Raw genomic sequence first — 18,019 nt, forward strand, 5'->3', positions numbered from 1 at the left:
AAAGTTTGCCAACAAAGCCAAATTTCTAGAACATGACGATTTGCTAAAATTATTGTACGTAACTCAGGGGAGAAAGCTAGACATCCACAGTGAATTATTTTTCATTTTATCCCCTTCAATTCAGAGTTCCATCCAGCTGTTGCAGCCTCATGAAGCTCGTAGAAGAATTCTTAAGCATAATGATTGAAAAAGTAAACTAAGATTTAAATGGTCAAGATACAAATACACAGAGAGGACATTATAATGCAATGTTTATTAAACTAAATTGAAAAAAATTATTATTTTATTTTTTAAAAATTACTCCATTTCAGTACACAAAAGGAATGGTCACAGTAAAACAAAAGTAATATTTCTAAAATGTTCTTTTATCATCTGTAGTTCTGCATGCATTTTAGCCTTTGATGCCTGTCTCTACCACCATAACCAACACAGAGGGGTTCAAAAGAAAATTGTGACTGAAACTATACTCTAGAGATGGGATTCAGGAAAAGTGAAAACAAGCAAACCAGTACCAACGACCAGTAAAAGTGTTGCTCTTGATATTTATAGACCATATTTACAAAAGTCAAGTTAAACCAACTGGTCATTATGTACATGCATTAATATTAGTCCTGTACATTTATATACTTATGTGTATTTGTATTATCAAGTAAAAAGATAAGTTTTAAATTATTTATGAAAAATATATAAAATGTGAGTGATACATACTTCCATTCGAGTGCTTGTTCAAAACTCAGTGCTTAATCGTATTTGGAAAAAATCCAAAATATATCCTGATGGGAGATATTAAAAGTGAAAAAGATAAGGGAATCATGAGTGTTAAATATGATTCTAATAAGTGGGGAAGGTGGACAGAAAGAAGATATACAGCTAGGCAGGAATCACACAGGATAAGCCAGAGGAAGAATCAAAATGAAAGACGTACAGTTTTGCCCATCGATGTCCTGTGAAACTGAACAGAACGAAGCGGCTTTCAGGATAAGGTAAGTTCATGCCATCATCAGCCGACGCAGAACCGACCTCCTTCTAGAGTTTCGTCAGAAAGCACGCCTTGGACATTTAGCCTACAGTTAAGCTGCAACGTCAGTTCCTTATTTGGCTTCCGTTAAGAGGAAAAGGGTGCCATGTGCCATACAACGACCTCACCCACTTCAGCAGGGATCTGCCTTGCTCAGGTAACACTGGATGACATCAGCCATCCTCCCAAACACAAGCTGGGTTGGAATTCTCGCACCTCAAGATGTTTCTTTCTCTGAGGACAGAAGTCCATAGGGATGGGGGCAACTCACCCCGGTGCACAGGGCCCCCACATCTTCCGCAGTGTGCTTCCCAGCCATTTCCGTCAGGGGTGTGGGGTGGTGGCCGCGGCCAAGCTGCTAGTTGAGGCAGGGGCAGCAGAGGGTCCTGCAGGGGTTTTTCCTCGTGTATTGCACGGCCTTGCCCACCTGCACCTTGGCCTGGCCGGTGTAGTCGAGGGTCTTCAGCACGTTGAGCTCGATGACGTTCAGGGTGTCGGCCTGCTCCTCCACCAGCACCGCCATCTGCAAGAAGAGCTCATGCACGTCGCGGATGCGGCTCTCCAGCCGCAGCAGCTCGCGGTGGCGACTCTCAATCTCGTTGAGCGCCGCCCGCGCGCCTTTCACGTCGGCCAGCAAGTTCTCGGAGAACACGTCCCACTTGCCCTGCTCGAACATGTCCTCGATCTGGTCGCCGGAGACGTCCTTGCCCATGATCTCCAGCTGGCGCTGGATGCGGATCTTGCAGTTGTCGCGCTGCATCATCTCCGCCTGGTTGTACTCGTACATGGCGCGCTGGAAGGTGCGCGTGAGCGCGCTGTAGTGCGCGCGCGCGATGCGCGCCACCGCCGAGTGCGCGCCGTGCTGGGCCTCGGCCTTCTCGCTCAGGGCCTTCATGGCGCACAGCTTGCGGTGGATGTTCTCGCCCCGGGCCTTGATGTCCTTGGCGATCGAGTTGGTGTCCCGCTTGATGCTGCTGAGGCGCCGCATGGACGTGAGGAAGCGGGCGTTCTGCTTCCCCAGCCGCTTCACGTCGGTCATCAGCTGCTGGTTTTCATCCTGAAGGTCCTGGATGTCTCGGTACAGGGACTCCAGGATGTGGTCCGTCTCGAACATGATGTCCTCATGGGGCGGGTCATATTCATTGTCCCCGTCTGGGAACTGCTGGTCATAGTTCTTGGTTGCCTCCAGAAATTCGGCCAGCCGGTCCTTCATTTTGCCTGCAAGTAGAAATGGGGGTTAAATTCCTCCAGCAGAGTCCAATATTTGCATTGAGAGAACCAAAGCTTAAAATAAAGAAACGTTCTGCACAGCATTTCCAATTCTTTATTCCTGGGTGTAGGTAACAAACACACTAAAGGAGCTAAATATTCTCTGACATTCTGCTTACAAGTAAAAGACTAATATGGCAGAAGGCATGAACACAGTCGTACTTTATAGCCCATAAAGCATGTGCAGTTCATTATTACTAGTGCCCAGAACTCAATCAGCAATTTACAATTTTAGGTTGCATTGAGAACCAATCACTTTTTCTTGCTTTATGTTTTCCAGTGATCGCAAATCAAAACATACAGAGAACAAGGAAAAATAAGAAGACAAGATATGGAAGGATAAAAAAATTTAAATAAGGACAATCAATGTTAGTTACAAGACTGTGGGGCCTTTTGTTTTGTTTGTTTGGTTTTGGTTTTTTGTTGTGGGGGGGGGGCGGTTGGGTCTATTTCAGCACCAGTGAGTATCCCCAACCCCATACATCATAACAATTCTTAAAAATAGGTACCATATAAATTATGATTTAAACTTTTTTCTCTTAAAAATGTTATAAAACTAAAACATGCTTGAGTACAACAACAAAATAAAGACAAAAATCTAATAAGGAAGTACAGAATTTGGAAGTTGACATTTCCTTGCTCCTCTATTCATTATCACTGATATATACTTCAGTTTGAGTGACTGGGAGAAAAAAAATCTGAGAATATATTCTGATGGAAAATATTAAAAGTGAAAGAGATAGGAAGTAGTTAAATGTTTAATGTGATTTTAACAAGTAGGAGAGGTGAGTAGAAAGAAGATAGACATCTAGACAGCAATCACATAGCATCACCAGATGAAGAGTAGGAAATGAAAGAAATTCAGTTTTTCCCAAGGTCCTTAGTGGTAAGCATCATTAATGCAACTACTTTAAATTTTTTTATATGGAAAATCTCAATCATACAGAACCCTAGTAACAATAATATAACAACACACCTCAATTTGACCGTCACATAGTAGTGATATTTGCCACTTTTTGAAACAAGTCAGCAGGTCAAGCAGAATTTCCATGTTTTCATAGAGTGGTTCTGATTATTTTTCTATTTAGCAAGGTAAAATAATGTTCTCTATGTCCATATTTTTTCCAGGAAGTAAAAAATTTACTTTTTAGTTGCATGTATATATGCCACAATAATGAACATTTTCCTCTCATGCACAAGATTTTGTGGCTAGAGAGTTTTTCTCTCTACTGTATAATCTGCAGAAACGAAGGAAAATATAGTAGCATGTAATGTATACTCCATCTATAGAGCATCTTGATCTCAAATTAAAACCTTCTCTCAAGTTGAAGTAATGAATTTTATTTCACCATGGAATCCTGACAAGTTGGATTTAGTGATAAATGGGAAAAGGGTGAAACAGTAATTGTAGCCTCTCATCTGCCATGAGCATTATTTACACAAATTAAGCAGAAGTTTTATTCCAAGATGATGATTTTTAATACAACATGTTATCCTGTTTAAAATGCCATTTCTGCTATCTGGTGACAGAAGTCAATACTGGATCTTCCCAATGATAGGGAAGTGACTCTTCCAGAGGCAGGACTGAGAGGCAGAAAAAAGACCCAGGCTGAACCAAGACTATGCCATCCACTTGCTTGAATTTCCTAATATCCAAATATTTCCTCACTTTGAACAAAATTGGAAGACAAACCACAAACTAGGGGAAATTGCAACATATGGCAGGTAGTGGGTTAACATACTTAATATATTAAAACCTTCTGCCATAACCAAAAAAAACAAAACCACTTGCCCAGACAAAGAAAATGAAAAGGCAACTCATACATGAAGACATAGAAATGCTAAAGAACGAAAGAGAGGCTGATATGTACCAGGTGCTCACTGTTAGACAAGTTTTCTAGGCACTTGTCACATGATCCTCTCTTCAGTCTTCAAACAGCTCCCATGAAGTAAGTGCTGTCATTATCAGAGGTGGTAAATGAGTGTAGGGAGATTAAGAAACCTACCCATAGGTGCCAGGAAGTGAACAATTGGGCCCCACGGGAGCCCCACTTAACCACTACACTAAACTTCTTCAGGAAATATATAAAAGTGAATCAGGAAGGACTTCACTATTAAACAAGGAAATGCAAATTAAACCACTGAGATTTTTTCCCCCACCAAGTTGGCAAGATTAAAGAAAATAAAAATAAAGATGCTTAAAAACTGGTGAGGATTCTGGGAACTCTGAAAAATGCTGGCGGAGAGCAAATTGATGGAATCTTTCTGGGGGGGAGGTTAGCGATTATGTATCAAAAGCTTTTAAAATGTGTATTTGTTTTGTCACATGTACATTTATTCTAAGGCTATATGTGAAGCTCATTGCTGCAAGTACTTCCATCACCATGCTGTTTTTACAGAAATTCAGAAATATTTTAAATGTGTAAAAATGAGAGATTGGCTGCTTAACAATGGCAGTTCAGAAGGCTGTCTAGTGGTATGGAAGTGTAAATCCCATCTCAGGTAGACAAGGGAGGTAAAGGGAAGAGCATATGTGCTATAGCACACACACATCCTGAAACAAAGACTTGAATAATACACATCAAAATGTTAATAGTTGTTTTCTTTGAATTGTGAAATTATAAAAGATTTTAATTACTCCCTTATGCTTTTCTGTATTTTCAAAAATTTTTATGATGCCCACATAGATTTTATAATTAAATAAAATCCCACGAAACTATAAATATTATTTGCTTAAAGGACTAATTCCTTCAGGTCCTTCTTTAAGACCTATGCATTGTAATCGGTTAACACCTGATGTGACCTGGGAAAAGTGCTTTGGATAGCTAGTATGGAGTTGAGCTGTATCTATCTGTTTAAGTTAGTATCCAATATAGTCTACTGTGCAACAGGTAGATGGTACAGAGAATAGATGAATTTTGATGAACAAGGTAATAATAGGTGTCATTCTCGCTTTCTTGCCAAGCATGGGGTGGCACTACAGTACAAGGTAATTGGGTGGTTAAGGTAAAGTGCCACACACCACAACATCAGGAATCTGTCTGTTGGTTTCCCACTAGTCCTAGACAGTTCCTCTGCTCTGTATTACTAAACTAAAGCCATGAAAAAGCTACTGGGGGTGGGGGGTGGGGGAATCATCTCATTCATAATATAAGGAGAAAAATACACTTCGATCATACAGAAAAAGGCCTTAGAGGAAGATGTTCAGAGACAGTCATTCCTTGTCAAGACCTGAAAACCATAAAGGCATGAATCCTAAATCAAGTGAAGGCCTAAGTTCATCTGAACACTGAGGTTCATAATCAAGTAAGGAGACAGGAAGGAACAGTGTGGGGACTTAATGATTCTCTATGGGGGTATAGACAAGAAGGTGGTCTTTACCTTGCCTTCCTGCCCACCTGGCCTGGCCCAACTCACCCCAGATGAGTTGGTCCCACTGACCCAGAGGTCTTCTGCCAGGGAGCAAGCATTAGGCAAACGACAATAGAAAGTCAACCAAAACCAAGAAACCATCAAAATCGTATCAGAGAACACAGGCAGAAACCTCTTTGACATCGCCCATAGCAACCTCTTACCAGATATGTCCCCTGAGGCAGGGGAAACAAAAGCAACGATAAACTATTGGGATTTCATAAAAATAAAAGTCTTCTGCACAGCAAAGGAAAGAAACAACAAAACTAGAAGGCAACCCTCAGAAGGAGAGAAGATATTTGGAAATAATAACCCTGATAAAGGGTTAGTATCCAAAATACCCAAAGAACTGAAAACTGAAGACCCCCCCCCCAAAAATAATCCAGTTTAAAATGGGCAGAAGATATGAATAAACATTTTTCCAAAGAAGACATACAGATGGTTAATAGACACATGGAAAGATACTAATCACTCATCAGTAAGGAAATATAAATCAAAACTACAATGAGATATCACCTCACATTAGTCAGAATGGCCAAAAGTAACAATACAACAGGTATTGGCGGGCATGCAGAGAAAGGGGAACTCTCTTACACTGTTGGTGGGAATGCAAACTGGTGCAGTCACTTTGGAAAACAGTATGGATGTTCCTGAAAAAAAGTTAAAAATAGAACTGCCCTCTGATCCAGCAATTGCACTACTAGGTATTTACCCAAAGAATGCAAAAACACTGATTTGAAGGGATACATGTACCCCAATGTTTATAGCAGCACTATCAACATTAGCCAAATCATGGCAAGAGCCCAAGTATCCATTGACTGATGAGTAGATACAGAAAATGTGGCCTATATACATAATGGAGTATTACTCAGCCTTCAAAAAGAATGAAATCTTGCCATTTGCAAACGTGAATGGAGCTAGAGAGCATTATGCTAAGCAAAACAAATCAGAGAAAAACAAATATCATGTTATTTTACTCACATGTGAAATTTAAGAAACAAAATAGATGAACATGGGGGTGGGGGGAAGAAAGAGGCAAACCAGGAAACAGATTCTTAACGACAGACAAACGGAAGGTGGGCAGGGGGATGGGTATAATGGGTGATGAGTATTAAGGAGGGCACTTGTTGTGATGAGCACTGGGTGGTAAACATAAGTGATGAACCACTAAATTCTACACCTGAAACTAATATTACACTGAGTCAGTATGTTAACTGACTCTAATTTAAATAAAAACTTGGAAAAATTAAAAAGAAGAAAGAAGTTAAAAAAAGGAAAAGAGAGAAAAATATCAACCAAGAAGCTATTTCTAAGAATGTCCTCCAAAAGGTCAAAAAGGATTTCTTGCTATAGTTATCCCAAAATATAGGAGCGGGCACAGAAGGAACATGAAACTAACCTACATATCCAGTGGCTTGATTCTGTACTGTGAAACCCTAAAAAGGAAACTATGGAAAACAAGAAGAAAAAAATCAAACAATTCTATTGACTGTCCTATCTCACTGTGAAAAAGAATAATGTAACAAATGTTAGTAAACTGTATTCATAAAGTTGCTAAAACAATGCTAAAATGTGCTTTGATTCACACAGAGATGAAGAATTCAAAAGAAATTTTATGAACAACAACCAGAAATCTGCTCTGTCTTCTAATTTTCTTCTCAGGCATGCATATCATCTGTCTGGAGAAGAAGATCCCACAGAGAAGCAAGGGGAAGGGGAAGTTTCCTAAGCCTTCTTTTATCAGGCAGTTAAACAGAATTTATGTACAAAAATATATAGGAAGAGAGAAATGATAGTAGCTCAATAGTTCTCAGACTTTAGGAAGCAAGAGAATTTTCTGGAGAACCGCAAACATTACAGATGCCTGGACCCCTAGAGTTTCTGACTCAGTACATCTAGGATAATCTCCAGGTGATTCCAGTGCACACCCACACTTGTGACCCATTCCGTAGATAATTATCATGGCAGTTTTTTATTCGTAAGCATAATGTAGTTCTGGACAACTTACAATAGCAGGTTGGGGGCAATCTTGATGAACAAACTTGATAGGGAAAGATTCTGAAAGATGGGAAATGAAAAATTCAGAAGGCAGGTCTGTGCATACCTTAGAAGGTCAACAAGTGAGGGTTATAATACATACACAGTCCATATACTGGATGCTACAAAGAACAACTATGGAAGTTCCTACTTGCTTGTAAGGAAACCAGTTGTAAACACAACACATGGTCATATTTCTAATCGTAAAAGAAAAACTTTATGCCTACTTATTCTAAGGGGAACAAGAACAAGAACAAAACCATCATACATGGTTATAGGCTAAATTGTATAACCCACTCAAATTCATATATTGAAGCCTTGACTCCTGCACCTCAGAATGCAACTGTATTTGGAGATAAGACCTTTAAAGAGGGAATCAATTTAAAATGTCTTTATAGGGATACAGGAGTGCTGATGCATAGGGGCACATGTACCCCGATGTTCACAACAGCACTCTCAACAATAGCCAAAACATGGAAAGAGCCTAAGTGTCCATCAACTGACGAATGGATCAAGAAGATGTGGTTTATCTATACAACGGAATACTACATGGCAATGAGAAAGAATGAAATCTGGCCATGTGTAGCAACATGGATGGAACTCGAGGGTGTTATGCTGAGCGAAATAAGTCAGAGAAGGACAAATACCATATGTTTGCACGTATAGGAGGATTAGGAGGAACTTAACGGAGGACCATGGGGGAGAAAAAGGGGAAAAATAGTGGGGGAGAGGGAGGGAGACAAACCATGAGAGACTCTTGAATGCCGCGAACAAACTGAGGCAGATGGGTGTGGGGGGGAGGAGGGAAAGGGGGGTGAGTGGCATGAAGGAGGGCATTTGTGGGGATGAGCACTGGATGTTATATGGAAACCAACTTGACAATAAACTATTAAAAATAAATAAATAAAAGCTCTTTATAGGGGTGCCTGGGGGGCTCTGTGAGTTAAGCATCCAACTTCAGTTCAGATCATGATCTCATAGTTTGTGAATTCGAGCCCTGCACTGGGCTCTGTGCTGACAGCTTGGAGCCTGGAGCCTGCTTCAGATTCTGTGCCTCCCTCTTTCTCTGCCCCTCCCCTGCTTGCTTGCTCTCTCTCTCTCAAAAATAAATAAACATTAAAAAAAATTTAAAGGTCTTTATGTAATCTATAAATTATTATACATTAAGCAAATTTGCCTATTACCAGAAAACAAAACCTTTCCTTGTTTCACAGCTATACGTTGAAGTATCTTTACAAGTAGTGAGAAACTTCAAACATGGGGATACACAATTCCATGCAGGGCAGTGTACCAATCATGTGAGGTTTATTATGAAGATCAACTTGGTAGATTTCAGGAGGGGAACAAATCCAAAAGCGCAGAAGGGACTTCCTTTCTGTATTTATGACAAAGAAATGTTTTAGACATTTTTATTTTTCTTTACTTGAGTTCAGAAAGTTTAGGATTGTTGCTTCAGTAGAAACTAAAAAAACACATTCAGAGAGAGAGGCGCATATAAACACATAGGCTTTGTATAAAGTTATCAGCTTTTAATGAGATTAAAAAGATCCTGCCCCAAGATAGATGCTCCAAATGAGGACTTTTGAGTAATGACTCCTTACTGCAATAATGAAGTGGCCATGTTCTGATTTTCAGATTGTATAATCTATATCTCCAATGTCCTGATTTTAGAGCAATTTTTTAAGTCTTGTAAACATAAAGTGATGATTACCAATCAGATGTGTCTTCAGGCCTAGGCTCACCACCGGTCCACAAGGTGCCTTCATGAGCCTTTGTGGAGGGACCACATGACATCCTTGTGAATGCTGGAAGAGTGGCCCTCTCTCTGGGTGATGCCGCCCTACACCAGGGCACAGTCTCTGGTGAACTGGGCTTGGGATGGATTTCCAGTCTCTCTCATCTTTGTGGCGAATCACCCGGGTACTGGGCACAGTCTGCACAGCCCTGTGTGGTTGCTCTGAATACTCCTTTCTTGGCCACCTCATCCAGTCCTTCCTGCCCAGTCAGCATGGCAGACATCTGGTGGGGCCAGGAAGTCCCATAGGTCCTATGTCATAGCAAGTTAGCAGTTACCTTTCCAGACACGCCATAGGAACACAACTCTTAACTGACAACAGGAGTACTTTCCCAAACAGGTTGATTCAGATCCACAAATAATCTCACTCAAATGAGTAAAACCTGGTATTCTGTTCTATTTCTTGATTTGAAAAAATGGCACATCTAAGAGGTAAAAATCATGCTCTCAACTTCTGAAAATTATAGGCTAAATTAGAAAGAGTTCCTAAAAGGTCTTATCTTTTTGCTGCTGCTCTAAAACAAAAACAAAAATTGGGTTAGATCCAAAGTGCACTGGCAAGAACACATTTAATTGTTTAATTTCTTGGGGTTCACTCAAAGCACAATTTGAGAGTCTGAGGAGTGGTAGTCAAGATGGATCACAATTATAAAACTCTGAGGCTAGAAGAAATAATAATAAATATCTTGTTTCCTCTCTGAAACAAAGCCAAGAGTTTTTCCAAAGCATTTTGAGAGAACCTAACCTAAAAGAGCAGATAGTCTCTACTTTTCAATCACTCTACTCATTTGATGCTCCCTGAAACCTTTACTTTTCAGTTCCCTCAATCAGACTTTTTGGCCAATGTCTGCAGAGGACAGTCTGAGAAGCATGGGCAATAAACAGCCAGTGCACAGGTGGATCTTACTTACAGCAATCTGCTTTCAGTTGCATTCTAAAGATATGCACTATAAATCAAAGCAGCTACTCCTGTATTCAAGTCCATACATTGTGCTCGATAGCTAACATTTATCAGGTATTTGTAGAGTGCCCAACACAGCACAAAGCACCGTGCAATCCCTTTGAGGCCCTGTCGTCATCCCCGTTTTACAGGTGAGGAAACTTGAGGCCTAATGAGTTAAGCAATTTGCCTAAAGTCACAAATTTAATAAACACGGAGCTGAGGCCTGAATCTAGAAAATGTGACTTGAAAGCCCATCTATAAACCACAAAGCTACACTAGCTTCTTTTTCCAGAGACTCCCGATGAATGCTTTGAAGTCTTTAATTTTCTAGGGAACTATTTCCTGTCTTCATGCATTTGAACTGTTATCACATACCACAAATGGGGGATTATAAACAACAGAAATTTATTTCTCACAGCTCTGGATGCTGGAAGTCTGAGACCAGGGCGCCAGCAAGGGGCCTGGTGGTGTCTGGTGGGGCCTGCTGCCTGGTCCATAAATGGTTCATAAATGGTTGTCTTCTTGCTGTGTCCTCACAGTATAGTAGGGCCAAGCACACTCTCTGGGGCCTCTTTTATAAGGGCAGTAATCCCATTCATGAAGACCTCAACTTCATGACCTAATTTCCTTCCAAAGACCCACTGGGGGTTAGGATTTCAACATGAGAATTTTGAAGGACACAGGCATTCAGACCATATCCCCTTCCCCAATTGAGATTTTATATCTGCAACAATTATCAACATCTAATAACCTAGATCTGAATGAACCCATGAAAATCTTTTCACCATTAGAACCATTCCCTTCTTTCTCATAATAATTTCCTTACATCAAGAGTTTCCCCAATAACATTGCAATGTTTTGGCTATTAGAGCCTCTGTTGTTACTCTATCAGGTAGGAGTAACTCATCACAACTTGCCAAAAGTCCACAGAGGTAACATTTGTAGATAATTATCTTCTAACAGATTCACTGTAGTTAGGACTGACCCAAGTGCTTGAAATCACAAAGCACAGATACTTGGAAATAGAAGTTTTACAGTAAGGAGCATGAAAGTGATAAAAGAGGAAAGGTTAATGAATGGGTTTGGTAAGGGGGAGAGAAAAGAGAAGAGCACTCCGGGATGAAGGTTCAAACTATCTATACAAGTTTTTCCACTCTTATCTGTATTAGCATTTACAAACAAAAGCAGCTGCTGTACCCTACATCTGATTTGGCTTTGGCCCTGGAATGTTGACCAAACTTGTGGCTAGGAAAGACAGAAGAAATCTATGTAGGAAGAAAACATCAAGGAGAAAAAATGTTGAGTCCAATATAATTTTGATTAAATTTTAATGTTCATAACTATTCCATGGGTTTTTTTTTAAAAAAAGGGAAATCAATCAAGTTTTCAAGAATCATTAATAACCTTTTCTTTCCCAACCCATCGTGCCAGTTAAGGACAATCTCACAGAATTTTTATATGGTTTTTTTTTTTAATGTTCTCTTTCTCTTAGACAAAGTCCTGTGAACCACTGATTCTAATCCTGTTAGCTGTTTACTCCTCTTCAACTTTTCAAGGAAACAAATTACTATTTTTAGCTGACAGTTTTTACATGAGGGCAGAAAAACCTCAGTTATGCAACATTATCAATGTGGGTTTTTCCATGTAAGTGACATTTACTTACCTGAAGCTTCTCCCTTCAAATGTCAAAGGTGTTCACTCATTTTTTGTTGGAAATCTTCTTCTAAAATGTATTGATCGGGGAACCTGAGTGGCTCAGTCCACTGACTTCAGCCTGGGTCATGACCTCAGTCTGTGGGTTCAAGCCCTTCGTCTAGCTCTGTGCTGACTGCTCAGACCCCAGAGCCAGTTTCAGATTCTGTGTTTCCCTCTCTCTCTGCCTCTACCCCACTTGCTCTCTGTCTCTCTCAAAATTAAATAAACATTTTAAAAAGTGCATTGATGTATTTTATTCCTTGAAGAGAGGACACTTGGATATAAATTATTGATGACGCAGACTGTCATCATTAACATCTTTGAACCCTGTGGTGATACACTTTCATTTGTTTCCAAATGTTTCTCTTGTCTCAGGGTTAAAATGTCAAACCTTTCCTCATATTTCCATATATATATGTACTGCTACTGCAATTCCTCACTCCCTTTAAAGTTTGTAACAGAAATTTGGTTAAGAAATTAGATAAAAGCCAAGCATTTAGCAACGGTAGGCTACACGTGGGTCAGCAGCCCCTGGAATCAAAACTACGAAGTAAGGCAAGGAAGGAAAAACTAACGTCAGTGACAAACTGAGTGTCCAATATGAGCAGACAACTGATACACAATCCATCAACAATCTTCACAATAACTCCGTGAGGAAGGTAACAAAATTTTCAGTTGACTAATAACTGGTTCCCAGAAAAGTTAAGTTCCTTATCCAACTCATCCCATCAGTGAGAAGGCTGATTTAAGCCCACATCTGTCCAGATCCTATGCTCATGTTCTGTCCACTCAATCCTATGCCGAAGCTATGTGAAAATAAAGGAAGGGAAGGGGGAAAAAAAGATAAAAACAGAGAGGGAAGCAAACCATAAGAGACTCTTAAATACAGAGAACAAACTGAGGGTTGCTGCAAGGGAGGGTGGATACAGGGGTGGGTTAAATGGGTGATGGGCATTAAGGATGAGCACTGGGTATCATATGTAAGAGATGGATCACTGGGCTCTACTCCTGAGGCCAAGATTACATTGTATGTTAACTAACTTGAATTTACATAAATCAATAAAAAAAGGGGTGGAGGGTATGCGGTATAAGTGTTAAGAAGAAATTTTGTCATCACTCTGACATTTCCTTCCCTGTAGACATTTCTCTCCACCTCCGCCAGCCAAGAGGCACAGAGTTGCTTATCCAATTGGTGAATCTGGAAGGAGAAACTGCCCATGGTAGCCCAGCCTTTCCTTCCTTCTTCCTTTTGAAAATCGGCTTACCACTGAGAACTGGTGTTCTCCTCTGCTCTGCTCCTGGGTGGGAATGTAGAGGCCAGCTGCTGGGGAGGGCAAGCCCCTCTAATTCTAGGTTCAAGGACATAAAGCCACTTCCTCCAACCTTGTCTTTATTGGTAACAAAGGTAACACTTTGGCCTCTGAGTGCTCTTTCCTTCTATGTCCATTGGTATGGAAATCAGATGGATAAAAGGAAGCTATTGTGTCCCCTCCTCAATCAAACCCATAATTATGTCAGATAAAATCAGAGAAGCAGAAAAAGACTTTAGTGACTATCTTACACCACACCTTAGTTTTAAAGATAAGGAAAGAGAAGCTCATTATATTTAAGCAACCTACAAATAATGGTGAAGAGATGGCTGTTAGTAACGGGGGGGGGGGGGGGGGGGAACTCTTATGGAATAGACATTTCCATTTATAGCAAAAAGATTCTACAATATACAAAGAATTTTCATTAACCTGGCATATATTGGAACCTCAATAAGGAAACCTGATAAATAACTATTAATTTTACTATTTTAGTACCGCACAGTCTCTGAACTATGAAAGCATCAAATTGTTAGATTATGTCCATGTGATAACCATCCATTCACATGCTACTTTCTTGAACCGACTTCCCAAGTGTCTCATTCTGCTTCTCCAAATTTGTACATATTCTTTGTGGAAGGTTGAAACAAAAATTCACTGCACATTCTGTGCAGCTCTTCCAGTCAAGAGGTGTAGACTATTTCTCAACTCCTCGAATTTGACTGTGGCCACCGGATTTGCTTTGGCCACTGGGACATTAGCCAATATGATGATATAAGTGGCAGCTTGGAAAGCGCTGTGCAAAAGGGCTTGCCATTAGGGAGCCCCGGGGCAACACAGCAAAAACTACCTGATATAGAAACTGGTACCTAGAAGTAGCACACCACTGTAACAAAAACCTAAAGCATTCAGCAATGGCTTTGGGATTAGATGGCAGATGAAGAGCAGTGAGGTAGCTTTTAGCAAAAACTGGGAAAATGGCATGGAAAATGTCAGCGGAGGTGGGGAAGGCGATGAGGAAACTGTGCAGCAGTCAGGGGAAAGGCACCCCATGTTACGGAGCAGCAAGATGATGGGCAAAACCGCTGTCTGTGGCAGCAGAAAAGATAAAAAATGCATAGTGAATGCTGGATCCAGCTGCAAAGCTTTCCAGGCAGAAGGCTGAAAGTGTTCATTGAGTGTTTCTAGCTGCATATAAGGTTCTGCAAGGGAGATATGAGCTTAAAAAAAAAAGAAGAAGAAGAAGAAGAGGAGGAGGAAGAAGAAGAAGAGGAGGAGGGGGAGCCAGGAGGAGGAGTAGACAAGAGGAGGAGGAGGAGGAGATGGAGAAGGAGAAGAAGAAGAGGCATCTGGGTGGCTCAGTTGGCTAAGTATCCAACCTCAGCCTCAGGTCATGATCTCACAGTTTGTGAGTCTGAGCTCTGTGAGCCCTGCGTTGGGCTCTGAGCTCAGAACCTGGAGCCTGCTCTGAATTCTGTGTCTCCCTCTCTCTGGCCCACCCCCGCTCTCTCTCAAAAATAAACAAACATTAAAAAATGAAAGAGAGATCTACTTAATAAGCATTATACAGAGAAAATAGAGAAGAGCCAGAATTCATGAGTTTGGAAAATAAAGCCATTTACCTCTAGACTCTTCAGCTGGAAGAAAAGATTTTTATAGTAAGGAAGTGGCCTCAGAGCAAAGACCTTTGTAAAATTTAATGTGGTGCCTAGAAGACCTTCTCAGCGGGGCGAGAGGGGCTCTGAGACTCCTAAAGGTGTTACCTCATGGCAGCCTGACACTCAGCCCAAAGTAAACAGAGATCGGTCTTGAAAAAAAAAAAAAAAGTAGAAGTGGTTTTAGAGGCATGGACTCCATGGGATTCTTCGGAGATCCAGAAGGTTTTAAAGAGAATTTTACTAATAAGCACAGAAGCAAGACAGAGATTATTCAGAGGAAAAGAGGTCTCTGGGTGCCTGCCTGCCTCTTTCTGTGAGCAAAAAGTAGGCTAAAGAATCTCTTTAGAAGCAGAAATGAGCCATTTCTCACGGGAAAAGAAGAATGTTTCAGAGGGTGGAGCCAAGGGCAGGGGAGAAAAGAGAGATCAGTGAACTAGTCCTGAGAAGCAGAACTGGGCCTTCATCAACCACCCCCGGCCCAGGAGTAGAGGGACCTAGCGACATGGCCCCCGATAGAATTGCCGTGGAACTGCGATTGTCACATGTATCCTGTTAATGTGTTTCTGCTTTTGTTTTAATAGATTATATATTTTGATTGTCCTTTCCCTATTTAATCATTATATGTTGGGTGTGTGTGTGGAAACATCCAAAGAGCTGTACCTGTGGGGTTCCATCTGTGTCCAGATTGATGCAGATCCAGCCTCTGGACTTAGAAGCTGATGCTATAATACAATGAGACTTCTGGGAATCCCAGGATGACAGGCAGCAAAGGAGAAACGTGAATCAGCTTTGCCAGAGGCAGACTACACCTGACTGTACAAAAAGGGCCACAAATTTTTAGCTGTACCTCTGAGCAGGAAGTTGTGTCTATTTCTCTACCTTTTGAATGTGGACTTGGCCATGAGACTTACTCTGACCAAGAGGACAGTAGAAATCACGATGCAAACAGAGGCTTGAAGAGCAGAGCACACAGGGGCTTGCCCCCTCTTGCTGCTGGGAACACCGAAACCACCATGTGGAGGCTCAGGCTAGCCTCCTTCCTGCAGGAGAGAGGCTGCCCCCAGGCCACCCACTACTGCCTCTATATGACTGAGCTCAGGTGAGCCGAGTGGAAGAAACACCCAGTACTTACTCTCTGCCACATACTGTTGTAGAAGCTTTATATGAATTATCTCATTTAATCCTCATGACTGTGAGAAATAACAGAATGACTTGGGGGATGATTTGTCATACTGACAAGCCACCTCTTCATTTTTTTTTCATGTCAGATGGGTAATGTGCCGACGTCATCACAAGGTTTAAGGGTGGCACGTATACATGTCACACAATGGCGTGAACACCCAAGCATCACGCTTATGAACTACAAAAGGATCTCAAACCACCTCTTCTTTAAAGAGACCCTAAGAGAATGACATGAATCATGGATAAATAATAATTTTTAAAAAGTAAATGCTCAGGCATTTGAAATGAAAGTTTAGGGGCCCCTGGGTGGCTCAGTCAGTTAAATGTCCGATTTTGGCTCAAGTCATGATCTCATGCTTTGTGGGTTCGAGCTCTGTGTGCGGACAGCTCAGAGCCTGAAGCCTGCTTCGGATTCTGTGTCCCCTTCTCTCTCTGCTCCTCCTCCACCTGTGCTCTGTCTCTGTCTCTCAAAAATAAATAAATGTAAAAAAAATTTTTAATAAAATAAAATGAAAGTTTATGGCTATGACTGTTAAATCACAGACATAAGCAGCACAGACCAATGGACTGTCCTGAAGGTGTATGTCACCTACTTGATGATCACAACTCCCTCACCTTCTTGGATTTTAATGCAGTGAACATTTATAATATTCTGTTCATACTTTACATAGATATTAATATAAAGCATACCCAAAAAAGAGCATGTGTTTCTTAATATATCTGAGGACAGCCTTTCTTTCCTTTTGAAGACTGTGGTCATAATCATAGTAAATAGAGAGAAAAGGGATGCTTAAAAAAGATGATCTCACACGAGCAGCCTCCACAAGAAAGGGCCTGCAGAAACCATTTAGTTATGAAGTCTGCTAAGTAGGAGTTCTTGAGCAGTGGGGACAGGACAGTGCAATGAGACCAGGTACTTTTAACCTTGGCTGAGTTTCAGTCTGATAAGAGGTTCTGAGAACTTGAAGAGCCAGTTTTGAAATGGAGGTGGATGGTTTCAAGTGTATCACAAGTCTGTCGTTTAGGTTGCCGAAAAAAAAGAACACTGGGCAGACAAAACGTGCCTTCCAAACATGACTTTACTGCCATATCCCACACCTTCCCTCATCATCCGGGACTGGACCAGAGACGTTTTCTGGTTATCATGCTACAAAGAATAAAAATTAGTGGGATGCGATCGAGGTTTCTAAGGAACATCAGAAACTGACGATGGCCCTATTAATCTCTCAGCGTGTTAAAGGAAATCAGGATACTTCTTTTCAGAATTGTAGAATCTACTCAAAACTCCATAAACACTCAGGGAAATGTAGGCGAGTGGCCACCCACGCCTGGGTCTGGCCCGGACTGCCTCACTGCCTTCAGGATTCCCAGCAGTGAGAGAGGGCAACACCTAATTGATGAGTGGTTTTCGAAACTCTTCTTATATCACATTTCTTCTCTCCACCTTCTCTTCCCCAAGTTAGAAATATCTTCTGCATGGGATGGTGGAGAGAATTAAAAGAGATAATCCACGTATAGCTCTTCAAAGAGTGCTCCGCGGAGTAAGCTCTCTGTATACGATCTGCTATTGTCTCTTCTGTGATTTTTCATTCACTCAAAAAAACCAATGAATATTCAGTAACCATTAGTATAAACAGCGCATTTGCTGTAACACTATCAACCGTTGATTACCCATCTCACCTATAGTCATAAGTTAACATTAAT

General features: G+C 41.0%; 1 protein-coding gene and 1 pseudogene across 4 annotated transcripts in view; both read right to left on the reverse strand.

Moving 5' to 3' along the window:
- Positions 1-234: 234 nt before the first annotated feature.
- STX11 (syntaxin 11) overlaps positions 235-18,019 on the reverse strand; it is a 35,784-nt gene continuing 17,999 nt past the window's right edge. For 3 of the 4 annotated variants that reach the window (XM_039230912.1, XM_039230913.1, XM_039230911.1), the window contains exon 2: positions 235-2,236. In XM_039230912.1, the coding sequence (XP_039086843.1) occupies positions 1,377-2,231 (855 nt within the window). In that variant the 5' untranslated portion in view covers positions 2,232-2,236 and the 3' untranslated portion in view covers positions 235-1,376. Of the gene's footprint in view, positions 2,237-9,446; positions 9,769-18,019 lie in introns of those variants that run through there. The other variant, XM_039230910.1, reaches the window with a different exon arrangement.
- LOC120231049 lies at positions 16,396-16,505 on the reverse strand (annotated as a pseudogene).

The sequence above is a fragment of the Hyaena hyaena genome, unplaced genomic scaffold, assembly GCF_003009895.1.
Source record: "Hyaena hyaena isolate Hyena2069 unplaced genomic scaffold, ASM300989v1 scaffold_52, whole genome shotgun sequence".
Lineage (NCBI taxonomy): Eukaryota > Metazoa > Chordata > Mammalia > Carnivora > Hyaenidae > Hyaena > Hyaena hyaena.